This window comes from Colobus angolensis, unplaced genomic scaffold (genome assembly GCF_000951035.1).
Source record: "Colobus angolensis palliatus isolate OR3802 unplaced genomic scaffold, Cang.pa_1.0 Scaffold147, whole genome shotgun sequence".
NCBI lineage: Eukaryota > Metazoa > Chordata > Mammalia > Primates > Cercopithecidae > Colobus > Colobus angolensis.
This window is the reverse complement of record NW_012114566.1, coordinates 3,466,984-3,490,734: the sequence shown is the minus strand read 5'-3', so window position 1 is coordinate 3,490,734 and position 23,751 is coordinate 3,466,984. Positions and strand designations below refer to the sequence as shown.

General features: G+C 34.9%; 1 protein-coding gene across 1 annotated transcript in view; it reads left to right on the top strand.

Annotated features, from left to right (window-relative positions):
• Window positions 1-23,751, top strand: part of LRP1B (low density lipoprotein receptor-related protein 1B) — a 1,318,888-nt gene that overhangs the window by 624,106 nt on the left and 671,031 nt on the right. Inside the window, exons 25-28 of the mRNA XM_011935709.1 lie at window positions 4,025-4,189; window positions 4,480-4,724; window positions 20,473-20,604; window positions 21,934-22,161. Of these exons, the coding sequence (XP_011791099.1) occupies window positions 4,025-4,189; window positions 4,480-4,724; window positions 20,473-20,604; window positions 21,934-22,161 (770 nt within the window). The remainder of the gene's footprint in view (window positions 1-4,024; window positions 4,190-4,479; window positions 4,725-20,472; window positions 20,605-21,933; window positions 22,162-23,751) is intronic.

Genomic DNA, 23,751 nt, shown 5'->3' with positions numbered 1-23,751 from the left:
AAGCAAGCAGCTTAAGAGCTGAGATGAACTTGCCTGTTCATACTCTTGAGATTCATTAAGGAAAAACAGATAATTTTCCCCAAAAGGGAGCCTGGTGCCTTCTCTGTTTTCTTTAAGGAACCCCAGGCTATTATAAACTATTTTAGGTCCCTCATGCAGCAGAAGGTGAAAGAGAAGGGAAAGACAGCAGGAGTAAATAAAGAAAACAGAATTCAGTCAACTGAGAAGATAAAAACTTTGCTCAAAAAAAAAAAAAAAAGACAACGTCCTACGAGAGAAAAAAACAAAAACATGAAGGACTTTTAAATACGAACACACACATACAAACACACATACATCTTGGATGTTAGCTTTTAATTAAGCTGACTTCTAACCATTGACTTCCTTAAAAAAAAATTTTTAAATGTCATTACTATATTTCAGCTAGGATAAATTGCTGCTATTTCAGAATTACCAAGTATCAAACAAGAAAAGGGTTTATATAGGAACCAACCCCAGGATATCATGGTGGAAAAAAAAAAGAAGGCAGAACTTTAGCCATCAAACTACAGCATGGGGTGACAGCCATTGCTCTCTCAGTTTGGCCTGGCTAGCAAAATGTTGGCCTTGTTATATAAATAAAGCCCCTATAGTAGTCAAAATCAAAAATCTCCAAAATTTATTTTCCTTTCACATCTCCATGAAACTAAAATTCTTTTAAAAAGTAACTAATAGAAACCTATTGTTTAAAATAAATTCTATGAGATGAATCAAATCCTATGATCTCTTGCCCTGAATCACATTCTCATGACTTTGATTCATGTTTGCTTCATAAAACTAATCTACTTTCACATAAGCACTGTTGTAGCATTTAAACATAGATATTAGTATTTTCTCTCTCTCCCTCCTTCTCTCCCCTTCTCTGTTTCCTTAACAGCTGCAAGACTGTGAAAGTTTTCCTTTAAAAATTATTTATTCTCTATCAATATGTGTGTGAACATGCATGTACAAAAATCTTTTCTCTGTGCTAATCATTCTGTGTGCTAAATTGTTTACATCCATTATCTCATCTAATGTTCCCAACAAATGTATACTATAACAGATTTGATTTTCAGATGAGAAAATGGGGTTTGAGATTAAGTATGCAGAAGTAAGTGACAAATTCCAACTTTAATCCAAGTTTGTTTTACACAAATATATTACCACTATTTAATATTGACACAGTTATCTAATAACACTTACCAAATGTCAGTGTTTTAACTTACATAGGAAGTTCCACTCTCATCTTTCTTCCCTTTTTGTCATACTCTTTTAGCATATGTAATTACTCTGTTTATAAATATAATGTTTTAAACTGTCCTCTAATCATTTCATATTTGTAATTCCTGTTTTCTATAACAGATTATATTCTTTTCAAAAATAGAAGTCATGGTGAATACTTACTTTACGTCATTTCACATTTCTTTAAATTCACATAAAATTTGTTTAAAAGGAAGATGGGTTAATTGAATTTTAAATTTTGTTTTAAAGGATTGTTTCATTTTACAAGGTAATTTACCAAATTCCTATTTTCAAGGATTATACAGAATAATAGAAGAGTCAAAAATTAACAAAGCTATATATAATTACATGAAGAGCAAATATTTTTTTTACAATTTCATAATTTTACCATTTGTCAACAAAATATTGCCAGACCTGATGGAAACATGTACTGCAACATTACTTTCTCTTTTTGATTGCTGCTATAAGAGCAAAGGGAGTTTTTCACTCCCTCTCTGGAGGTTCAAGTGTCCTGAAATAAACTGCCAACAAATTAAGAGAAGAAAAGGCATATAGGATTATTAACGTGCAAGTGTACATGGGAGCCATACAAAATAAAGAATCAGAAGGCCAGATGATTGAGGCTTATATGCCCTCTTCATACAGGAGAGGGAAATGGGAAATGTAAGGTATTTTGAGGAGTGATAATTTTCAGGGGAATTGAATGAGCTCAAATAATAGACAATGTCCTGGGCCAACGTTCCTCTGACCTCTGAGGTAAGTGGCTATAATTTCCAGAAAGGTGAAGGGCAGAACCTCACAGTGAACAAACATTGTCTTAGCATACAAATAAAGCCTCTCAGAAAATCTCTCAGAGCTTCCGTCAGAATAGATGAAAAGTCTGTCTGGGTGTGGTGATGAGTCTTTTTTCATCTTTGTGGTTTAATCATTCCTGGTTATTGAATGAGATTCCAAGGGAATGGTTTTCAGACAATTGCATTTCTTTTGAAAGAAGTTTTCTTTGGTCAAATAAGCGTACTTCCAGAGAGTCCCTCCCTTGTGTTTGGGGCAAGGAAGAGAGCGAGAAGGTTAGAACATTCTTGAAAGGCAGCTTCCATGAACTTTAAATTTCCTTTAATTCAAAAAAGTGCTCAGCACGCCAAAGCACCATACTTTGGCATTTTATTCTCTGAGCCCTAACACTGTCTACACCCATCAACACTCAATTCTAAACTCTTGAAATTTGTTCCTCTTCCATTTTTCCCTCTCACTTAATGGAATCCCTATATACCGTATCCTTCCCTCGATCTGAGATTGCTGAAACAAGAAATGGACGGTCTCCAGAGATTCTGTTTCTTACCTCATTTCTTACACCCAGTCCATCAGCTAGTCCTGACAATTCTACCTTCAAATCATATCTTGAATCAACTCACTTCTCTCCTTTATTGCCACCACCATATTCTAGACGACTATCATCTTTTCTGGTCTTTTATATAACCACTTAACATGCTGATACTCTTGCCTCACTATTATTCTCTGTATAATAGCCACATTGATTAGACAGTGTATCTGTATTTGGTACAGTATATCCTGTGTACATACTGATTAGACAGATATACTGTCTCATCACTATTGTGGGTTTTTTATTCCCCTAATTCAGCAGGCAGGAGTGTTACAGCTCTTTTCCTCCTGCCACATGTAACTTGGCAAGCAGGAGCATTATAGCTCTTTCACTCCTGCAGTTCAGTGACTCCAGGTTCTTGTCCCATGACCAAAAGGAATAAGGTACATGGATACTGGAGAGGGAGTAAGGCAGAGTAAAATTTATCGAGTGAAAGAAAAGCTCTCAACAGCAAGAGGGGACTTGAAAGTGGGTAGCCTTCTCTGAGGCTTTGCTGGGGGTTTTTATGGGCTTCAAATGGGGGAATGCTTGCTAATTGGTTTATGGGTGGGCTTGGAAAAGGAATCATTCAATGGGCTAAAGGCATCATTCAGAAAGAACCAATTAAGAGAGAGTGGATAAGACATGGATGGAAGTTCTCACTCTGGTTCATGGATTCAATCCAGAACTGGTAGCCTGGTTTTCAGGCGTTAGACTGCCCTGGCTTGAAGGTTGAGTTTCACCGGGGACCTATTTGTGGCTGCCTGGGAATTTGTCTGTCTCTTGTTGCTGTCACTATGTCTGTATATATTTACTAAATATACAGAATAACATTTCTCCTCTGCTTAAAAGCCACCAAAGGTCCATGCACTTCTTATTCCCTTAATATAAAATCCAAAATAATTATCTTACCCTACAACACCCATAAGATCACCTCTTTGATTTCCTATTCCTCACCTCTCCTCCTCACTCACTATACTTCCAATACATTGACTTTATTTCTGTTCCTCAAATAGCCCACATTCTTTTTCCTGTTAGGGTCTTAGCATATGTTGTTTATTCTACTTGCCATGCTCTTTATACTGCCCATCTCGTTCTTCAGTTTTAGTATAACTATCACTCCTCAAAGTGCTTTTTTTCTGATCACCTTCTCTAAGTAGGTCAGTCACCTGCTATTCTCTCTCATAGTAACTTTTTTCAAAATATTTCACAAGTCATCATCATATATTTGTGCACTTATTTAGTCTGACTCCTCCACTGGACCATAAGCTCCATGAGGGTAGATAATACATCTGTTTCTGTTGTGACTGAACACCTATGCAGTGCCTAGCACATAGTAGACACTCAATAAATATCTGTGAAATGAATGACTGAAACAATAGCATTATTTCTTTTTTTTTTAAGAATTCTTTTCTGGACAGACTGGGATGCAAATTTTCCTCGCATTGAATCTGCCTCTATGAGTGGTGCTGCAAGAAAAACCATCTACAAAGACATGAAAACTGGGGCTTGGCCTAATGGACTAACTGTGGACCACTTTGAGAAAAGGATAGTGTGGACAGATGCCAGGTTTAAACAATTATCTCTTTTCTGGATCTTGTTTTTTATTTCCTCAGATAATATTTACAACACTGGAAAATGTCCTAACATGTCAGTATCATGTACGCATATATTAAAATTGGAGGTGGGTTTTGTTTTGTTTTGTTTTGTTTTGTTTTTTTGCTTTTCCCAAATCAGATACAGATCCATAAAAATATTTATAAAATACCTTTTTTGTCATTTAGCTGAGTTATATGATTATGTCTCTGTACTAGTTGAATGAGTTTTGACAAACTACCCATGTATTTATCTTTCTGTAGGTCAGATGCTATTTATTCAGCCCTCTATGATGGAACAAACATGATAGAAATCATCCGAGGTCATGAATACCTTTCCCATCCCTTTGCTGTGTCTCTATATGGGAGTGAAGTCTACTGGACAGACTGGAGGACCAACACATTGTCCAAAGCCAATAAGTGGACAGGGCAGAATGTCAGTGTGATTCAGAAAACCAGTGCACAGCCATTTGACCTTCAGATATACCATCCCAGTCGCCAACCACAGGGTAAGTGCTTGTTCACTTATGGATTAACCACCCAGAAATTATTATCATCTTGATAATGTAATATTTGAACTATAAAATAATCTTCTGTAAGTTAAAAGTTATTGACATTTTATGCATATGCAAATAAATATTTATTTATTTTAAATTAAGTCCCCTAATTTTTAGATTATTGCCATGTAGCATATTGGGAGGAGACGGGGTGGTACATGAGAAAAGGTGAACCATTTGCTTGAGTTCCTCTATTTTAAGAGAAGTGAGTTCACAGGCACATATGTGCTACCTCTCCCCATGTTTTTCAGCTTTTGGTTCAACAGTGAACGCCATCTTGGTTTCATGATTCTGTTTCCTCCGCTCAATCTTTGCCAAATGTTACTATCCTAATTCTTACTTTTTCCTCTACTGGGATACCATGACCATTTGGCGTAACATCAGCTCATCCTTTTATACTTTTTCCCCATTATATGTGACATAACTGGTGGAAATCTCATTTGAATGCAAACAATGTCCCCTTCATTAGCATATTTTCATTTTAGATTCATGATTCTTAGATGAAAAGCTCTTGCATTTTCTCCTTCTCTTTCTTTTTCAGTGTGGAATAAGATCTTCTAACTCATTGGCTTGTAGGGCATTTGTTCCACACACTGAGCCTTATATTTTAAATTTGTATTATAGTATCTTTTAGACTTGACTAAAACCAGTTACCTCTCTGGTTGGCAATATCACATGGCTATTCTTTGCCTTTCTTTAGTATGTGACCTTCATCCTCCCTTGATGCTATTTCTTCTACCAAAGTCTCATCTGCAAAATTTTCTGTGTCCTTTCTCTGACAATCTGATTGAATCTAGTTATTTTCCCAGATACTCTCAATTTCTCAGGTCTATTTTCTTATGTAATTGATCCTTCTTTGCTACATGGGAGTTTCTATACATACTGGTTTCTATACATACTGCTTGCATACGTGAACAATAACTCATTTTTTTCTTCCACTCTTGATTTATTTCACCTTATAAGCTAAAAAGCATGAGGACGATACAGAAAAAAAGTATATAGATTAGTCATTTTTGCATTTAATAAGGATTTAATAGATATATTGAATTTAACTAAATTTAAATAAGGCAAGAAGTTATTATTCTGATCAGCAACGTGCCACTAGTATAATGAAAAAGATACTCTTCTCTAGAAGCTTCCTCTTCAACAGAGGAATGCCTAGCTGTAAGCAAATACTCTAGATGACAATCACTTATAAGATATGAATGGTTTTGATTATTTCAAGTGTAAAATTATTTACACAACTGTATTTTTGTCCCTCAGATTGTTTGGCATTTTTTAGTAATAATAATTTGTATGTTATGCACAATCTAAATGAACTGGACCATGAGAAATGGACTTCATCTATGTGTTGCATTGCATCATTCCTTCTCATCCAAAATAGGATCAATGTCTTTCATTTACTAACTGCACTGTCTAATTTGCCTACATTGGCATGACCCTTAGTAAATTCATAGAACAGGAAGAACCGTGATACTCTCAAACTTTCCTGACATTTGTGCATGTGTAGAAAAGAAATGAGACATTCATTGTCATTTTTTGGTGGGGGGAGGCATCCTTAACTTTTTTACTTAACTCAAAATATGATTTATATATGATTTTTCCTCTTTACTTAAGATAAGCAAGATTTTACTATGTAGATCTAATTTAACATATTTTCCCAGGATTCAGGGCAAATATTCTAGTCTTTAAATAAATTTAGAGAATATCACCTACGAAAAGAACTTGCTGTTTCCCAAATGAAATTCAGTCAGTTTCCAATTTTAAGAGTGATCAGAGAACCTTCTACTTTTCCCCATTATAAGGATCACTGAGCTTATAAAAATCATTATCTGTCCTGTTTATCTGCTTCAGTGAAGTAACACTTCCACTGCTAGGGAAAAAAGATGCAGGAACATATTGACTATTTTATTACCAAGGATAGAATTCAAATGAAAATGGTGACAAAGGCTCAGCATTAACACAAATACAATAATAGTAGCCCGTTTTCTGGTGAATAATAACATGATGTTCACGAAAAAAAATAATACATTTTAAAAATACATGACATTCAGTACTATAAAATTGAAATATATCTTTCACAAATTAAAGAAACAAAGGTTACAAATACTATTTGACATTATCTAATCCTGCAAGTAGAAAATTAATAAAAGTTTTAGCACCAGTTTTCTTACGAGTAAGCATTCATTATTCACACAAAATTCCAAATTGGTTATTGGACATTTAAGCAGAATATTTTAGAAATACATTTTAGATTGCTTTGGTTCTTAATGTTGTTGTTATATGGGATTAGGAAGAAACAAACCAAAGCTGAAACGTATGCAATATGAAGGAGCAATAGTGGGTATTTTAAATATTAATTTAAAAAAATTACAGCATGAGGGAGCCAAGCTTAGAGTTAATGGCATGGCCTGGGTTCAAATCCTAAACATATGATTTATTAATTGCATGATGTACCCTTCATCATTAGCGTAGTTTTATTTCAGATTCATGAGTCTCAGCTATTAATGTGTTATTGGACATTATTGGCAAGTTATTTAACCTCTCTGTACTTGCTTTTTCAAACTGGAGATCATGTGTCTCAATCACAGGATCTTGCAAATGTTGAGTTTAATCATCATTTAACACAATGTTGGTTTTTCTTTAAGTTGAAAATATATAATTCACATTTATGAAGTAATCTAATCTATATTTTATCAGTAAAATACAATTATTAATTTTCAGGTATATTAAAAAACAACCACAAGAAAACTCATAAACACTTTTTGGGTCATATGTTAGGTTTTGGTTGGATAATGAGATCTGGGATTATATAATGAAGCATTAAATAAAAATGGTTTTGTGATTATGACTTTGTAATATAAGTGTGCAGTTATCAGTTATACCTTTTTTTTTTTTTTTTTTTTGAGCAGCAGCAGCAAAATTTATTGCAAAGAGCAAAAGAACAAAGCTTCCACAGCGTGGAAGGGGACCTGAGCGGGTTACCCAATTATATCATTTTTATTAGTACTTTACAAGTGTTAGTCTCAATGTGTGCAAAGACTTGCAGGAACAGTTCTCCATCTGAGACTCCTTCTCACACATACCGATTATAAATTCTTATACTAGCTCAAATTTTACGTCCTCTACATTAATAGTTCACATCATAAGGACTCAGCATTTAAAGCTTGTATGGTTGTTTATTTATGTATTCACTAATCGTTTCCTAACGCTGTCTTACCTAGTCACCTAGATTATAAAATATTTAAGGAACAGTGTTACATTTATTTCTTTGTGCCAACTCTAGAGTCTAGCTAAGTCCTTTATAACAGTATTGATAATTATAATAATAGCAGCTAACTTGATTATCATTGCATTTCTATGAGAAAAATTGTTAGCAACCCAGTTTTACAGATGAGGAACCTAAGACAGAGAAATACTAAGTAAATTGCTCAAGATCTAACAGCCAGGGAGTAATCATTCTGTTATCTGAAAGGAAGTCTGAAGCCAAAGCTTTTGTCTTACTACACTTTACAGGCAGAAGACATTGAATGCACATATATTCCTCTTGGAATTGTTGCGTTTTATCACCAGATGGCAGTAGAGAGTCATGTTTTATTGACATTCTCTTTGGACAAACTTCCTTACCTTCCTGGAGTTTATAGTCTAAGAGGAGGAACAAACTACATTAACAATTAGGATAAATACAAACATTGTTATGATAGATGGACTTTGAATATAAGAGTATAGTAAATGTATTTTACAAAGTAGCAGGGTGTGGTACTAAAAACAAAACAAAACAAACCTTGGGATTAGCTAAATTTAATTCTTCCCTCATGTCACTCACTAGCCATGTTACCTGAGGCAAATTACTAACTTGGAGGGGTTTTATTTCCACATTTGCAGATGGAAGCAGCTACAAGTAAGGAAAGAATAAATCAGAGACAAGATTAGGCAGGGGTCAGATCATGCTCATGCTCAAATAATATCCCTACAAAGAAATATACAGTTTTTTCCTCTGGGATAAATGGTTCAAATGATGTTAAACATAAGTGTGCATTAAATTTAATGGAGGGCTTATTAAAACACATATTGGTGGGTGTTACCCAGAGATTCTGATTCGGTAGGTCTTAGGTGAGGTTTGACATTTTGCATCTTTAACAAATTCCCAGGGGACATAATGCTGACTTAAGAACCATTCCTCTAAGAAAAGGAGAAAAACATTAAAAAAAAATATGGTCAAAGGAGTAAAAAGAACAGATTTTCATGATAGAAATTTGTAAAGGATTGATTGGAGAGACAGGATTGAAGTGTATATGTGCGTGTATGTATATGTATGTATAGAATATATATGTATGTGTATATATATGTTATGCACACCCCCACAGAGAGATAGAGAGATTATAGAAATTAACTCATATGCTTATGGAGGACAAGAAGTTCCACAATCTACTGTATGTGAACAGGAGAACCAGGAACACCAGTGGTGTAACTCAGTCCAAATCTTAAAGCCTAAAAACCAGGAAGGGTAGGTGGGTAATGGTATAAGTCCGGGAACCAGGAGTGCCAATGATGGAGTATAGGATAAGATATATATCCCAGCTCAAACAGGAAACAAACTTGTCTTTCCTCTACCTTTTTATTCTATTTAGGCCTTCAACAGATTGGATGATGGATGCTTCCCTGTACTGGCAAGGGTAGGAAATTTTTAACCCAGTATACTAATGCAAATACTCATCTCTTCCAGAAATACACCCAGAAATAATTATTTACCAGCTATCTAGACATTCACTAGACTAGTCAAATTTACATGTAAAGATAACCATCACCGGAAGTTACTTCAGTAGATCAGGAGGTGGCTGATGTCAAAATCTGGGAGATGCTTGTACGTGAAATGGTCTCTGATGAGATATACTTAGAGGTGAAATCAATAAAAAGTAGTGATAGAGATTTGAGTGGGGAACCTGGGGAAAGGAGGAAGAATATGGGATGGCTTTAAGAGAGGGGGTCAGCAAATATATTCTGTGAAAGGCCAAATAATATTAATGAATATTTTAGGACTTGTGGGCCGTGTGTTCTCTGTTGCAGTTACTCTGCTGCAGTTGTAATGTGAAAGCAGTCATATGGGAAATGAATAAGTGTGGCTGTGTGCCAATAAAACTTAATTTCGAGACACCAAAATTTGAATTTCATACAAGTTTTATGTGCCATGAAATAGTATTCTTCATTTGGGTTTTTTTCCAACCATATAAACAAGTGGCTCACTAGCCAGTATTAGCCTTTAGGCCATCATTTGCGGACAATTGATTTAAAGGATTAGCTGAAAAATTAAACTTTGGAATGTGCTGAATTTGAGATACTTCTGGAATACAGTTGAATATTTAGGGCTAAAAAGGAAGGAAGGTTTGGGCTAAAACTAGAACTTTTGTAGTTCTTCAATTGTAGATTGAAGGCAAAATGTAGGTAAGATTTCTTGCCTAGACCAGCTCGGTCGGGGAGACCCTAACCCAGCAGTGTTGGAGGAATTAAAGACACACACACAGAAATACAGAGGTGTGAAGTCGGAAATCGGGGGTCTCACAACCTTCAGAGCTGAAAGCCTCAAGCAGAGACTTACCCACATATTTATTAACAGCAAGCCAGTCATTAGTGTTGTTTCTATAGATATTAGATTAAATAAAAGTATCCCTTATGGAAAATAAAGGGATGGGCCAAAATAAAGGGATGGGCTCTGGCTAGTTATCTGCAGCAGTAGCATGTTCTTAAGGCACAGATCACTCGTGCTATTGTTTGTGGTTTAAGAACACCTTTAAGCAGTTTTCCACCCTGGGTAGGCCAGGTGTTCCTTGCCCTCATTCCGGTAGACCCACAACCTTCCAGCAGACCCACAATCTTCCAGCGTGGACGTTATGGCCATCATGAACACATCACTGTGCTTCAGAGGTTTCATTTATGGCCAGATTTGGGGACAGTTTATAGCCAGATTTTGGGGGGCCTGTTCCCAACAATTTCTTAGGAGTATTACAGAAAATAGAAAAGGGCAAGGATAGAGCCTTGGAGAACTGCAATACTAAAAAGGAAGGGAAAGAAGAATGCTTGGAATAAAGGGCACCAACAGATTTCAGGACAAAAAGGGAAAGCTTGCACACACAAAGGGAAAAGTTTCAAGCTAACGCTAGCCAACAGTATTTGCTTTTGTAGAAAAGCCAATAAAAATAAAGACATAAATGTATTCACTGGATTTGGCAACCTGAAAGAAGGTCAATGATAATTTTAGTGAGAGCAATTTGGGTGGGTTTGTTTGCATATGTCCTCGTGATCCTAAATATGTCTGGCATTAGATATTAGTGTAACTTTCAACTCTTTTTACTACAAAATATAATTTACTAAATAGGACTATATTGTTCAGTCAAACAGTAAATTCTAAAAAAATACCTTCATAGCAATCAGCTTAGTCTAGAGCCAGATTGCTTGGGTTCAAATTCCAAATTTGTCATATCCTGGCTTCTAGTGCATTAGTATTAGTTTGTTTCTCTACATTGGTATTTGTTTGCTTGTCTGTAAATCTGTAATTGTTATAAAGATTTGTTATAAAGATTGTTTATAACAATCTTTTGGAATTGTTATAAAGATTTTATAAAGATTAAATGCATCAGTCTCGCTCTCTTTTTTGTTGTTGCTGAGATGGAGTCTCACTCTGTCTCCCAGGCTGGAGTGCAGTGGCACGATCTTGGCTTACTGTAACCTCCGCCTCCCGGGTTCAAGCGATTCTCCAGCCTCAGCCTCCTAAGTAGCTTGGATTACAGGCGCCTGCCACCGTGTCCAGCTAATTTTTGTATTTTTAGTAGAGATGAGGTTTTCCTATGTTGGCCAGACTGATATTGAACTCCTGACCTCAGGTGATGTGCCCTCCTCAGCTTCCCCAAGTGCTAGGATTACACGTGTGAACCACTGCGCCCAGTCACATTAGTCTCTTTTAAGCAGTTAGAAGATACCTGGGGAGCACTAAGCACTTTATAAGTGTTTGTTAAGTAAACTAAATAGATTAGATTAGATAGATAGATAGATAGATAGATAGATAGATAGATAGATAGATAGATAGATGCACAATTCTCTTATGTTGTTTTACACATTGCCACCAAACTCTCCTCCCCCACCCTGTAAGGGAGTGGTTTGTAAGCGTGGAAAAAGCGAAATGTAACTCTTCTTTTCTATACTTCTTTCTCTACCACCCATCTGCCATGTCATTCTTCTCTGTGTGCCCGCTCAGCCCAAAGGTGTTTTCTTCATCACCACTCCAGGTGCGGGGTTAAATTTTCTCATAAACCCGGCAAGAATCTACCACCCTGGGTTTTTCTGTTTTGTGTTTCTTTTCTTAGCTGCTCTAACTGGAATTAAAAAAATCAAGAATGTGACTGTTACTTTAATTATAGTGTTGCAAACCCTTTATCTGTTAGACTTTCACCAATTGTAAGATGCTTTTCTCTTTTTGTAGAAACTTATTTTTCATGTAAACAGAGCTTGGTTTAAAGGGGTCTTAAGCATTTGTTGATAAAAATAGTACTATTTTTGCAGAAACGTTTCAGTTTACTTTCAAAGTCAGGCTACTGACTCATCTCCTTTTAAATTTTATTTTGAAAACCATAGCAACTGGTAAATATACAAACTGTTTTAGATAATAATATGACATCCTTTTAAAAAAGAATCAAAACCCAGAAAAAGAGAGAATGAGTAAGACATTGAGAGGTTTCTCCATAGTTACAACAATAATTAGATTAAATATAGTTATACCAATTGTACTCTAACTCAGTCTTCATTTTGCATCCCTGTTTTATAAGACATCCATGAATTGGCCCATGAATGAACTAGTGAATAGATCAGAATGAATTGTTTCACATAAAGAGGTTGTGTATTGCAGTGTAGTGGTTAAAACCTGGACTCTGGAACCTGAATCTTTCTGTACTCTTTTTAATACTTGTGTGATCTTGACTTAATCTTTTTTACCTTCTCAAAGTTAAGTTTAGCCTTTACAAGATGAAGGCAATTTATTTGCATAAACAAAGGTGACCATTGAGAGAAATAAATAAAATAATGCTTATAAAACACTTGGCATATTTTCTAGCATAATATGATAAAATAAATTACTATTTCTTTAACTTTTAAAATATATATTTTTTAAATCCCACTGTCCATTATAGGAACATTGCAAGCTGTTTCTCAAAAAGTAAGTTTAACATCGAAATGATTTAAGTGCCTCCAATTGCATCAGAAAAACATTTCTATAGAAAATTAAACTTTTCTTAACAACATCTATAAGAAAACAGGATAATCTTACTTCACAGTAAAAAAAAAAAAAAAGTTATATTTTAAGAATATTAGTGATACTCCCTTACTAATTCACCCCTTAGAGGACAAAGTATCACTTACAAAACCTGAAGGATGAGGGATTTCATATTGGATTATTAATATTTTCAGTTAGAATTATGTGGAATACTTTTCACATGATTAATAAAAGGGTATTTTTTTTTCTTTTTTGTCAAAAAGAAATACCCTGAAAGACATGTTTCAGCATGGTGGAGGTGAATCTCAAATATTTGCAGGTTGCTTAAATCATTTGCTTCCACAATTCACTATGTTAAGATCTAGGCCAGTCCTGGTGGCTGACACTGGTAATCTCAGCACTTTGGGAGGCCGAAGCAGGCAAATCACTTGAGTTCACAAGTTCAAGACCAGCCTGGGTAACATAATGAAACTCTGTCTTTTCAGAAAAAAAGAAAATCTAACTAGACTGGATAAAGACAATGTGGTACATATACACCATGGAATACTATGTAGCCATAAAAATGAATGATATTATGCTCTCTACAGAGACATGGATGGAGCTGGAAGCCATTATTCTCAGCAAACTAAAGCAGGAACAGAAAACTAAACACCACATATTCTCACTTATAAGTGGGAGCTGAACGTTGAAAACACATGGACACTTGGGGAACAACACGCACTGGGGCCTGCCGAGGGGTGGGGATAGGGGAGAGAGAGCATCAGGAAGAATCGCTAATGGATACTGGGCTTAAAACCTAGGTGATGGGTTGATCTGTGAAGCAAACCACCATGACACATGTTTGCCTGTGTAACAAACCTGCACATCCTGCACATATATCCTGAAACTTAAAGAGTAAAAGAAAGATCTAACTACTTGTCATATAAATTAAATTGCTCTTTCTCTTTCCTCTCTCTCTCTCTCTATATATATAAAATATATAGTATATGTAAAATATATATATTATATATATTTTTAGCAGAGTTGATAACATGTAGGATAGAGGTTACATACGTACATACATACATAATACATTGTATTATTCTCTGCACTGTTTACTCGTATCTAGTGTCTCTTTATGTCATATATTTATATACTATAGGTATGAGATTTATTTGATCTAACATGTATCCTATTTTAAAATGCAGAATCCCTAGTTCTATTCCAAAATCAGGGCTTCTCAATATCTGCACTTCACACATTTTGGGCCAGATAATTCTTTGTTAGTTGTGGGCTAGATAGTTCTCAGCTACACTTCCTGTGAATTGTACAATGTTTATTAGATTCTTCACCTCTTTTCACTAATATGCCAACAGTACTCCAAGTCATAACAACCAAAAATGTCTCAATTTATTTCCAAATGTTCCTTGGGAGGCAAAATCACCACCATCACCACTGATTGAGAACCACTGTCCTAGATGGTTTTTTAAAATACTGTGAATACAGAATCATTGTAAAAATAGGAACTTCCTTGACATGTTTTTTTTTTTTTTCTTTCAAAGCATATAACAAGTGACACTAACAGAGAATAAATTAAGATACCAGAAAGACATACCATCTCTTTAGAACGACTGAAAGTTAGTTGGTATTTTAAGACACATTTCCCCTATAAATGTAACATTGTATTACATACATATTTTCGTCCTTTTACACCAAAACCTGCATACAGATGGAAATTTTTTTTTGTGGTTTTTAAAAATTCTCTCTGTAGAGATACCTGTAAAAGATAAGATAAAATTTTTAGACATCCTATATTCTACTTTATAGAGTACAGTATAAAATTAATTCATAAAGTATGACATAATTTGAGGAAAGTAGCTCCCTTATAAATAGTACTGTTAGAATCTGGTGAAAGTAAAGCATGCTTTACTTGCACATATTTTATGTGTATATATTTTAAATAAGGAATTCACTCAAATTCTTCAATGTGAAATGTTAAACTTATCACTTAAAGATGTTTGTCATAGGGAAAATAGGATTTGAGATTAGTGTTTCATTGCAAAGCACTTCTGAAAATTCCTTTCTTTAAAACTATTAAGTCCTTTCCTAAGGGAAAATTACTAATAAACATTATTTTATTACAATAGTAATTGTTTACATGCACATAAGTTTCATTAATAGGATGAATATTAGTTACTATCAAAACTGACTACATGGGAGGGAGAAAAATCTTTCTCTACCTAACAAATTGGATCCTGGCATTCTGCTTTGAACATGGTTTTATTAGGTAAACAACTATACATATTTTATATTGCATGAACATTTATGTATATTTTGAACTTATTGGAAAAACTAGTTGTTTAGATTTAAAATGTTTTTTTCTTTTCCCCTGGTGATAAATGGACTATAATTAAATACAGTTTGAATCAAATGTGAAATTATATTTAATGATATTATTTTTCTTCCCAGAGCACACATCAGTCTTGGGTGATTGCACAATTAACATGTTTCTCCTATGAAGTATTGTAGTTGTGCATTATTTAATCTTTTCACCTGCAGCTATGATATGCTCTAGAAGATTAACTTTCTGGATTTTTAGATTGCTGCAGTTTTAGAATATATACCCATATGCATTTATGTACATGCATATGAAGCCAAATGTCCCTACCTCTAACACAAGAATAGATACCATAAAAATTTTAGGAAAAAAACAATGTGTGTGTGTGTGTGTGTGTGTGTATTTATATGTCTTAGTTCTTGCCAGCATATCACTTATCTAGCTCAGAGAGTGACAAACTACAACCCTCAGTCTAAATTCAGCCCTCTGTTTTGTAAATAAAGTTTTATTTTCACACAGTCACACCTCTTCATTCACCTATTGTTTTATGGCTGCTTTTGTGTTATAGTAGCAGAGCTGAATAATTACTATGGAAAACATAAAGCTTGCAAAAGTCCAAATATCTACCATCTGGCCTTTAATAGAAAAACCTTGCCAAGCACTGGTTTAGCTAGAAAGTCCAACACATACTAATGCAAAATATATGAACAAATGTCACTAACTAGAAAAGAGGACAGCAAGCAATGAATTGTCTAATTGCCTTGTAAAAACAATAATTACAACCAATATTTCATGATGAAATAAATCAGCATTAGCTGGCTTCATTAGAAAATGTTTCATGGCAGAAAAATGAATTGAGCTGGGACATGAAGGAAGGTTAATGTAAAGATACTGGTGATGAAATTCTAGGGGAAGAAAAGTACATCATGTGGAGGTGGAAAAGAATAAACTATAGATATCAGGGAATAATGAGAAATACCTTTTAGTGTGTACACAATGTGTACGTAGAAGGAAAGTGGTAGATGAGGCTTGGAAGATAGATTCGTGTTTTAGAAAGAGAGGTGGCTATATCTGGGACAGTATCACGACGTACCAGTTACATAGCCACGGCAGTCATTCAAAGGTGAGGAAATGAATTTGGAAATATGTTGGAAGAGTAGAGGTAAAAAGGAAGGAAACATATTAGAGAAAATCTGTACAATACTTGAGAAATGATTAAATATGGCAGTGAATAAGAAATAAAAAAATGGTTTGGAGTACAAATTTTGTGTGTTTGGAAGGTTGATGACTTCTGTTTTGTTTTTTGTTTACTTGCTTTTAGAGACAGTCTTGCTCTGTGGGTCAGGCTGGAGTGCAGTGGTATGATCATAGCTCACTGTAGCCTCAAAATCCTGGGCTCAAGGGATCCTCTTATCTTGGCCTCCCAAAGCACAGGGATTACAGATGTGAGTCACCACACCTGGCCTTGATCACTTCTTTAACAAAAGTAAACAGAGAGTGGATCAGAATAAAGATCTGGAGGGTAAATGGTAGCAGGGAAACCAGTCTGACTAGTGCTGAAGAGTCTTAGGGGAAATATAAATAGTAGGAGATAAGGCTGATGCTTTGTGAGGTAGACCGTGGGAAGTCATTCATTTTTTTTTTTTTTTTTTCCAGTAGAGATGGGACCTACCTGTCTTGCCCAGGCTAGTCTCTATCTGCTGGACTTAAGCAATCATCCCACTTCAGCCTCCCAAAGTTCTGGGATTATTGGTATGCCTGACCCTAAATTCTAAACCAGATATGATCAAGTGTGTGTTCTAAAAAGATAACTGTATGTAATGCAGGGAGTCTAGATATCAAAGATTCGTTAGGAGTTTCATGTAACAATCTATGCAGGAAATGGAGAAAACCTAAATTGAGCCAGTGACCATAGAATTGAAGAGAATTGAGTACCGGGTTAGTGTATGGAAACCTAGCACCTTGGGGTAAGAACTCGTCCATTATTATATCTCAGCTTTTCTTTTCACAGTGTTTTAAACAACTGGGTGCTTCATAATGTTTTATTCAATGCATACATAAAAGGTGGAGGGTATTACAGGTGTATCTCTAAGGTTTTATATTTTGTCAGTTTGAGTTTAGACAATATGAGCTATTTGGTGAACCCAGTCTGCCCAGCTGTATTTATATTTCATCTGTTAAGATTTATTATAGCATTCCATTGATCAATGGCTTTTCCATCTTTTGGATACAAATAGATGAAATAGGCTTGGCTTTGTTAGAAGTTTACAGCCTCTGCAATCATACTGGATTTTGCAGTAGTGTCTCTTATAAAATAGCTACTTACTATCTAATTATAATAGATATATACTATAAGGCTTTGTGGGCCATGTGGTCTTTATTGAAGCTGTTCAATTCTACTATTGCAGTATGATAACAACCATGGCTAATATGTAAACCAATGCACATGGTTATATTTCAATAAAACTTTATTTACAAAAACAGTCAGTGGACCAGATTTGTCTCATGGGTTACTGTCTGCTAATCCCTGCTTTCTATAAAAATGTGAGTATTATGAACAGTATTTTTAAATTGGGTAATTGGAATAGGTAGCTGTGTTCAAGCACTTGTTTGGAAAGAAATTTTGAAATAATATTGTTGAATCCTTTAAAGTGAGAAGAGATGAAAATGAAAAGTAAGAATTCTTTGTGGATTTTTCATTCTGTGAAGCACAAAATATTGGGAATTACACATGACAGTGTTATTAATAAGACATTGGGTTACAAAGTCAATGCAATTTTTTATTTTAGTATGTACATAGAAACAATATCTTTGCTTTTAAAACGTATTTCTTTTTTCATAATTATAGGGTGTTGAGAAGAGTTAGTATGATTCTGGCCTAAAAATAATGATGCTCAAAGTGAAATTCAAGTACCTACCATTAGACTGTTATGGATTATGCTTTGAATTTTCCCAAGAAATAGCATTTCCTATGCTAGTGTTTTTGAACAAACTTCTTTTTCCTTCTTCTCTTCCCTTTTACTCCTCTTTCTTTTTTCTTTTCTCTTTCCTCATTTTACTTTATTTTATTTTTTCAGGTATGGGGGAATTTGGGTTTTCTCTTTCTATCTACCTGACTGGGTAACCTTGACTTGATATATGACACTTAACACTGCCTCTTACTCACTCCTCCTCCCGTCCTGTAACACCTTTCTACCTTTCCTTCCCACCTACTTTCTTGCTTCTCTAACTTGTGATTCCTTAGGGACTTCAATTATTATAACAGAAAATCGAAAGATAACAAAGAACAAAAAAAGAACTACTTATTCTGTGTGACAAAGGATTGAGCTAGAAAGGAATCTCTAGAACAATAGCTTCTACTCTTTTCTAATATCTTTTGTTCTTAATTTTCTTAGGAGAATGAGTTGTTCGTGAGTCTCTTATTTTCCTCTATTTATTTATTTATTGTTTTTAGCAAATACAAAGACACTATTACTTTTATCATCTTGATGTGAGGAATGTTAAAAATTGCCAAAAACTGCATTGAATATTTATCAAATCAGTTCATTTCTTATATCCTCTACACTGTTATTGTCTCTTTGATTTGTATTCTTTGTGTTGTAAAACCCCACAGGACTGCTATTTACTTCTGTAAGGGGGAGGACATTTCTTTTCTCTATCCATCTCAGGTTCATGGCTGAGGTCTATAACGAAAGACAGATTAACAAGAAAAGTACACAAACTTAATACAAGTATTATACGACCCAGGAGCCTTCTGAGGAAATAAAGACCTGAAGAAATGGTTAAAATCTGGGTAGTTTTATGCTAGGAGGTATGATCTAATGGTAATAAACTGAGGAAAAATTAGCAAGGCCTGTTTGTTCAGATTCTTTTCTGTGTCCCTGTGTCTTCAGACATAAGGATGTTCCTTTTCTCAGGGCTTAGGAAGGGCACCTCTACATGAGAGTTTGTAATCTACTTCAGGGGAGGTCAGAAAATCCTTTCTAGTCTTCATGACCTGTTTCAGGAAAGAGGGGTGGAGCGAAGGTCACAGAGACCTTCCTGCTTCTGTCATTTTCCAGTGGGCAAAGGTAGCATATTTTGGGCATGTGTCAACCCTATTCCTACTTCAATCAAGGGGACATGGTTGGAAGATACCACTCATGAGTTGAAAACTAACATTTTCTTGATGGGGCTACGAGAATAACTCGTTTCTGCCTTCAATTTAGTAGCCTAGTTCTAATGAATTTTTCTACTAGATAGGCTCTATAAAAATAAGATTAAAGATACTAGATAAATTAAAATCTTATCCAAAAGACACGATGACAGAAAAAGAAACATAAAATTCAAAATGTCTCAAGACATTCAATGCCATCACAGAATGACATTGAGCTGCAAAATTTAATATTATGTTCTCAATTTGAAAAATTATAACTTATTTATACAAGGGAATTGAGTAAGTATGTACAAGTGGAGCAATCCTTAGCCATGGAATTAGTTAATACAGAAAAAGTAACGAAGTAGATGACTTAATCATGAAGGCAGACAGACATTTCTTCACAGAGGCCTCATCTGAAGAAGAGCATGCATTTGAAGGAAAGGTATATATGTAACAGCAGTTTCCTAGGAAGCATTTAAAAGTGGTGTGCCAAAGCAAGAACTGTAACCTCCGCCTCCCGGGTTCAAGTGATTCTCCTGCCTCAGCCTCCTGAGTAGCTGGGACTAGAGGTGTGTGTCACCACGCTCAGCTAATTTTTTGTATTTTTAGTAGAGATGGGTTTTCACGGTGTTAGCCGGGATGGTCTTGATCTCCTGACCTCATGATCTGCCTGCCTTGGCCACCCGAAGTGCTGGGATGACAGGCGTGAGCCACCGCACCCGGCCACTACTTCTAAGCAAGAGGATGCATGCCATTTGTCTGAGAGAGAATTGATGGAGTTTTCTTAGTTATCTTTGAAGTAATGTTTTTATTAATGTAATTCCTGTGTATGATTGTCTATTATTGTCATATTAATTACCCTACTAATGGGTTCTATGTAGGAAACTTTACTTTGAATCATTAGGTGAATAACCCCTGTCAACCTCAGAGGTTCCCTAATACATCCTTCCTTCTTCACTCTTCATATTTCACTGTGTAATTGCAGCTCCCAATCCTTGTGCAGCGAATGACGGCAAAGGCCCCTGCTCTCACATGTGTCTAATCAATCACAATCGGAGCGCTGCATGTGCATGCCCCCACTTGATGAAGCTTTCTTCAGACAAGAAGACCTGCTATGGTAAATTTCTTATAGTTCTAATCAAAAATAAAAATAAAATTGAATTCTCTCAAATTATATTAGCATTCAGATTTTACTCATATTAAAACAGAGGAAGTTTTTTTTCTGTTTTCAAAAATATTTTAGGTGGTGGTGCTATTTCTAGCCACTATTGATGATTCATCTGCTCTGGGGAAAACTGACAAATTCTTTAAATATGTAACATGTTGTACTTTGTTATTTATTACCTTATTTATTTTTTTTCTTGCTACTTTCTTATTTGATACGTTAGCAGAATTTATCTCTGCAAAACAGGAAGATTTTTAAGTGAAAGTGCATTATCACAAAATGATGATGTAGGTAACCTGCATAACAAAGAGGTGCTTAACAGCTTTAATCTGCTCTTCTAAAGTCATTCTATCATCATTTGGTAGAGAATTATCAACTCTAAAGGGGAAAAAGTGAAGTAAAATATGTAACTTGGAAAAATTTGTAAAAAAAAAAACTGCACACATTTAAACAATGCATTTGAACTAAAAAAGATAAATTTTGTGAATAAAAATTTTTGCTTTCTGTTAATAATTGTATTTATTTGCAAAACATTACTTAATTTTAAGTACAGAAAAAAATACCAAAATTTAAGTCAGGCATTTAGGTACATGTAGTTTTAATTTACATAATAATAACATATCTCAACACCAATAAACTAAGACAACAACAAAAAAATAGAATATCTGTAACTACTATTTCTATTTGCTCTGATATTTTACAAATGTAGTGCGAAGAAGGCATCTATGGAAGTAAAAGTGATATAATGCCTCACAATGTTAGTTACCACAGATTTACAAAAAATTACACTAAAAGCATGCTTTAAATTATTTGAGCCCTAATTTTTATAGGAAAAATATATACAAGATTTCTAATAGCATGTTTAGTTTTATCTTATTCAAAGACAGTATAGAAAAACTGTTCTTAGAGTCCCTCAAAATCTTGTCATGGAATACAATATTGTAATTATGTACAAAGTACAAATATGGTATTTGACACTTGGAGTTTATGTAGTTTAGCAACTTTGAAATTCTAAGGTCACTGAGAATTGATTACTGAGAATATCTGGGTGTTTCTAGCCAAAGAAAAATGATGATGTAAGGCTTCTAACTCATTTTACATTTGTTTCTATTAAATACCTTAATTTAAAATAGATAAATTGTTACTTCATTGTTTCCATCAAGTATTGATTATGATGTTCAGGAGTTAACATGTATTAAATCAAGTAATATTTTAGAATTTCTAGACTATTTCAAGCTTGCCAACTTCATAAGAGAAAAACAATTTCTATTTCTTTTTTAGAAATGAAAAAATTTCTTCTTTATGCAAGACGTTCTGAAATCAGAGGAGTGGATATTGACAATCCATATTTTAACTTTATCACGGCATTTACAGTTCCTGATATTGACGATGTTACTGTGATAGACTTCGATGCATCTGAGGAACGTTTATATTGGACAGATATTAAAACACAAACCATTAAACGAGCTTTTATTAATGGAACTGGGTTAGAAACTGTTATTTCAAGAGGTAAAAGATTTGTACATGTTATAACTTTAAAAATGTTTGTTATTCAATTTGTAATAATCACAAGTCTTTTATATTATTTCTCTATTACTCAACTCTATGCTGTTAATTGAAAGTTAGAATTGGTTAGATATTTGATAATATGCTACATCCTTACAATTGTAGAATGTTATAATTAAATTGCACAGAGCAGAATGATAATTGAAAATTTATATTCATGTGAAGAAAAACTTCAGAACAGATCACCTTAAAATTTCTCAGCTGGGCACTGTGGCTCATGGCGGTAATCTCAGCACTTTGAGAGGCCGAGTCAGGAGTTTGAGACTAGCCTGAAGCAACATGGTGAAACCCTGTCTCTACTAAAAATACAAAATTAGTCGAACGTGGCGGCACACACATGCAATCCCAGGTACTTGGGAGACTGAGGCAGGAGAATCACTCGAACCTGGGAAGTGGAGGTTGCAGTGAACCAAGATCATACCATTGGACTCCAGCATGGGCAAGAAGAGCAGAACTCCATCCCTCCAAAAAAGTAAAAAAATAAAAATTAAAAAAAATTTACATGTCTAAATAAACAGACTTAAAGCCTATTTTTTGCTGATGGAGGAATAGTTACATTTGCATAGATAAAATATAGGATATTAGGAAGGACTGGCTTATCTCTTTTTTTTTTTTTGAGACAGAGTCTCACTTTGTCAACCAGGCTGCAGTGCAGTGGCATGATCTCGGCTCACTGCAACCTCCACCTCCCAGGTTCAAGCAATTCTCTGCCTCAGCCTCCTGAGTAGCTGGGATTACAGGCACCCCCCAACCCCACATGGCTAATTTTTTTTTTTTTTTTGTATTTTTAGTAGATATGGGGTTTCAGCATCTTGGCCAGGCTAGTATTGAACTCCTGACCTCGCGATCCACCCACTTCGTCCTCCCAAAGTGCCGGGATTACAGGCGTGAGCCACCACACCCGGCCTCCCTCCCTTACTTAAGCTTATAAACAACTTCCCTTTGCACATATTTTTATAGATCTAGGCTAAACAAATAAAACAGGAAAACTGTTCCTATTTCCTGACCCAGCAGGTTGAATGAGAATGCTGTTCACCTAACCATTACAAAAATAGCAGTAACTTGTCCCAACATAGAGAATATAGCCGAAGTGAGACATATGTGTACATGTCATGGTTGAGTTCCAAATTTTTAGTATTGAATTAACCTAATATTTGCTTAAAGTTTGGCATATTGTGATTTCTGGGTCAGTTATTCTCTTATTGAATATGTCTTTATTGAGCACTTACTGTTTGCCATGACTGAATATCCAAAGACACAGTTTCTCTTCAACCTAAATTTGGTAGAAGGATTTGGAAGGGGATGAAGAAAAGAGTAATTAACAATCCATCTAGATGCATCAAACACCTATGCTTTAAAGTCTATTGAAAATGTAAAGTCAGACATATTTGAGCAATGGTAAATGTCATCAAGAAGGCAATAGGAAGAGCAGGTTTTATTCACAATCTTTTTCAATACTAGAAGGCTAGCTTGAGTACCATTAATAGATCTGAGAGTATTTGACCACTGAAATACAGTTGCATTTAAGCTAGC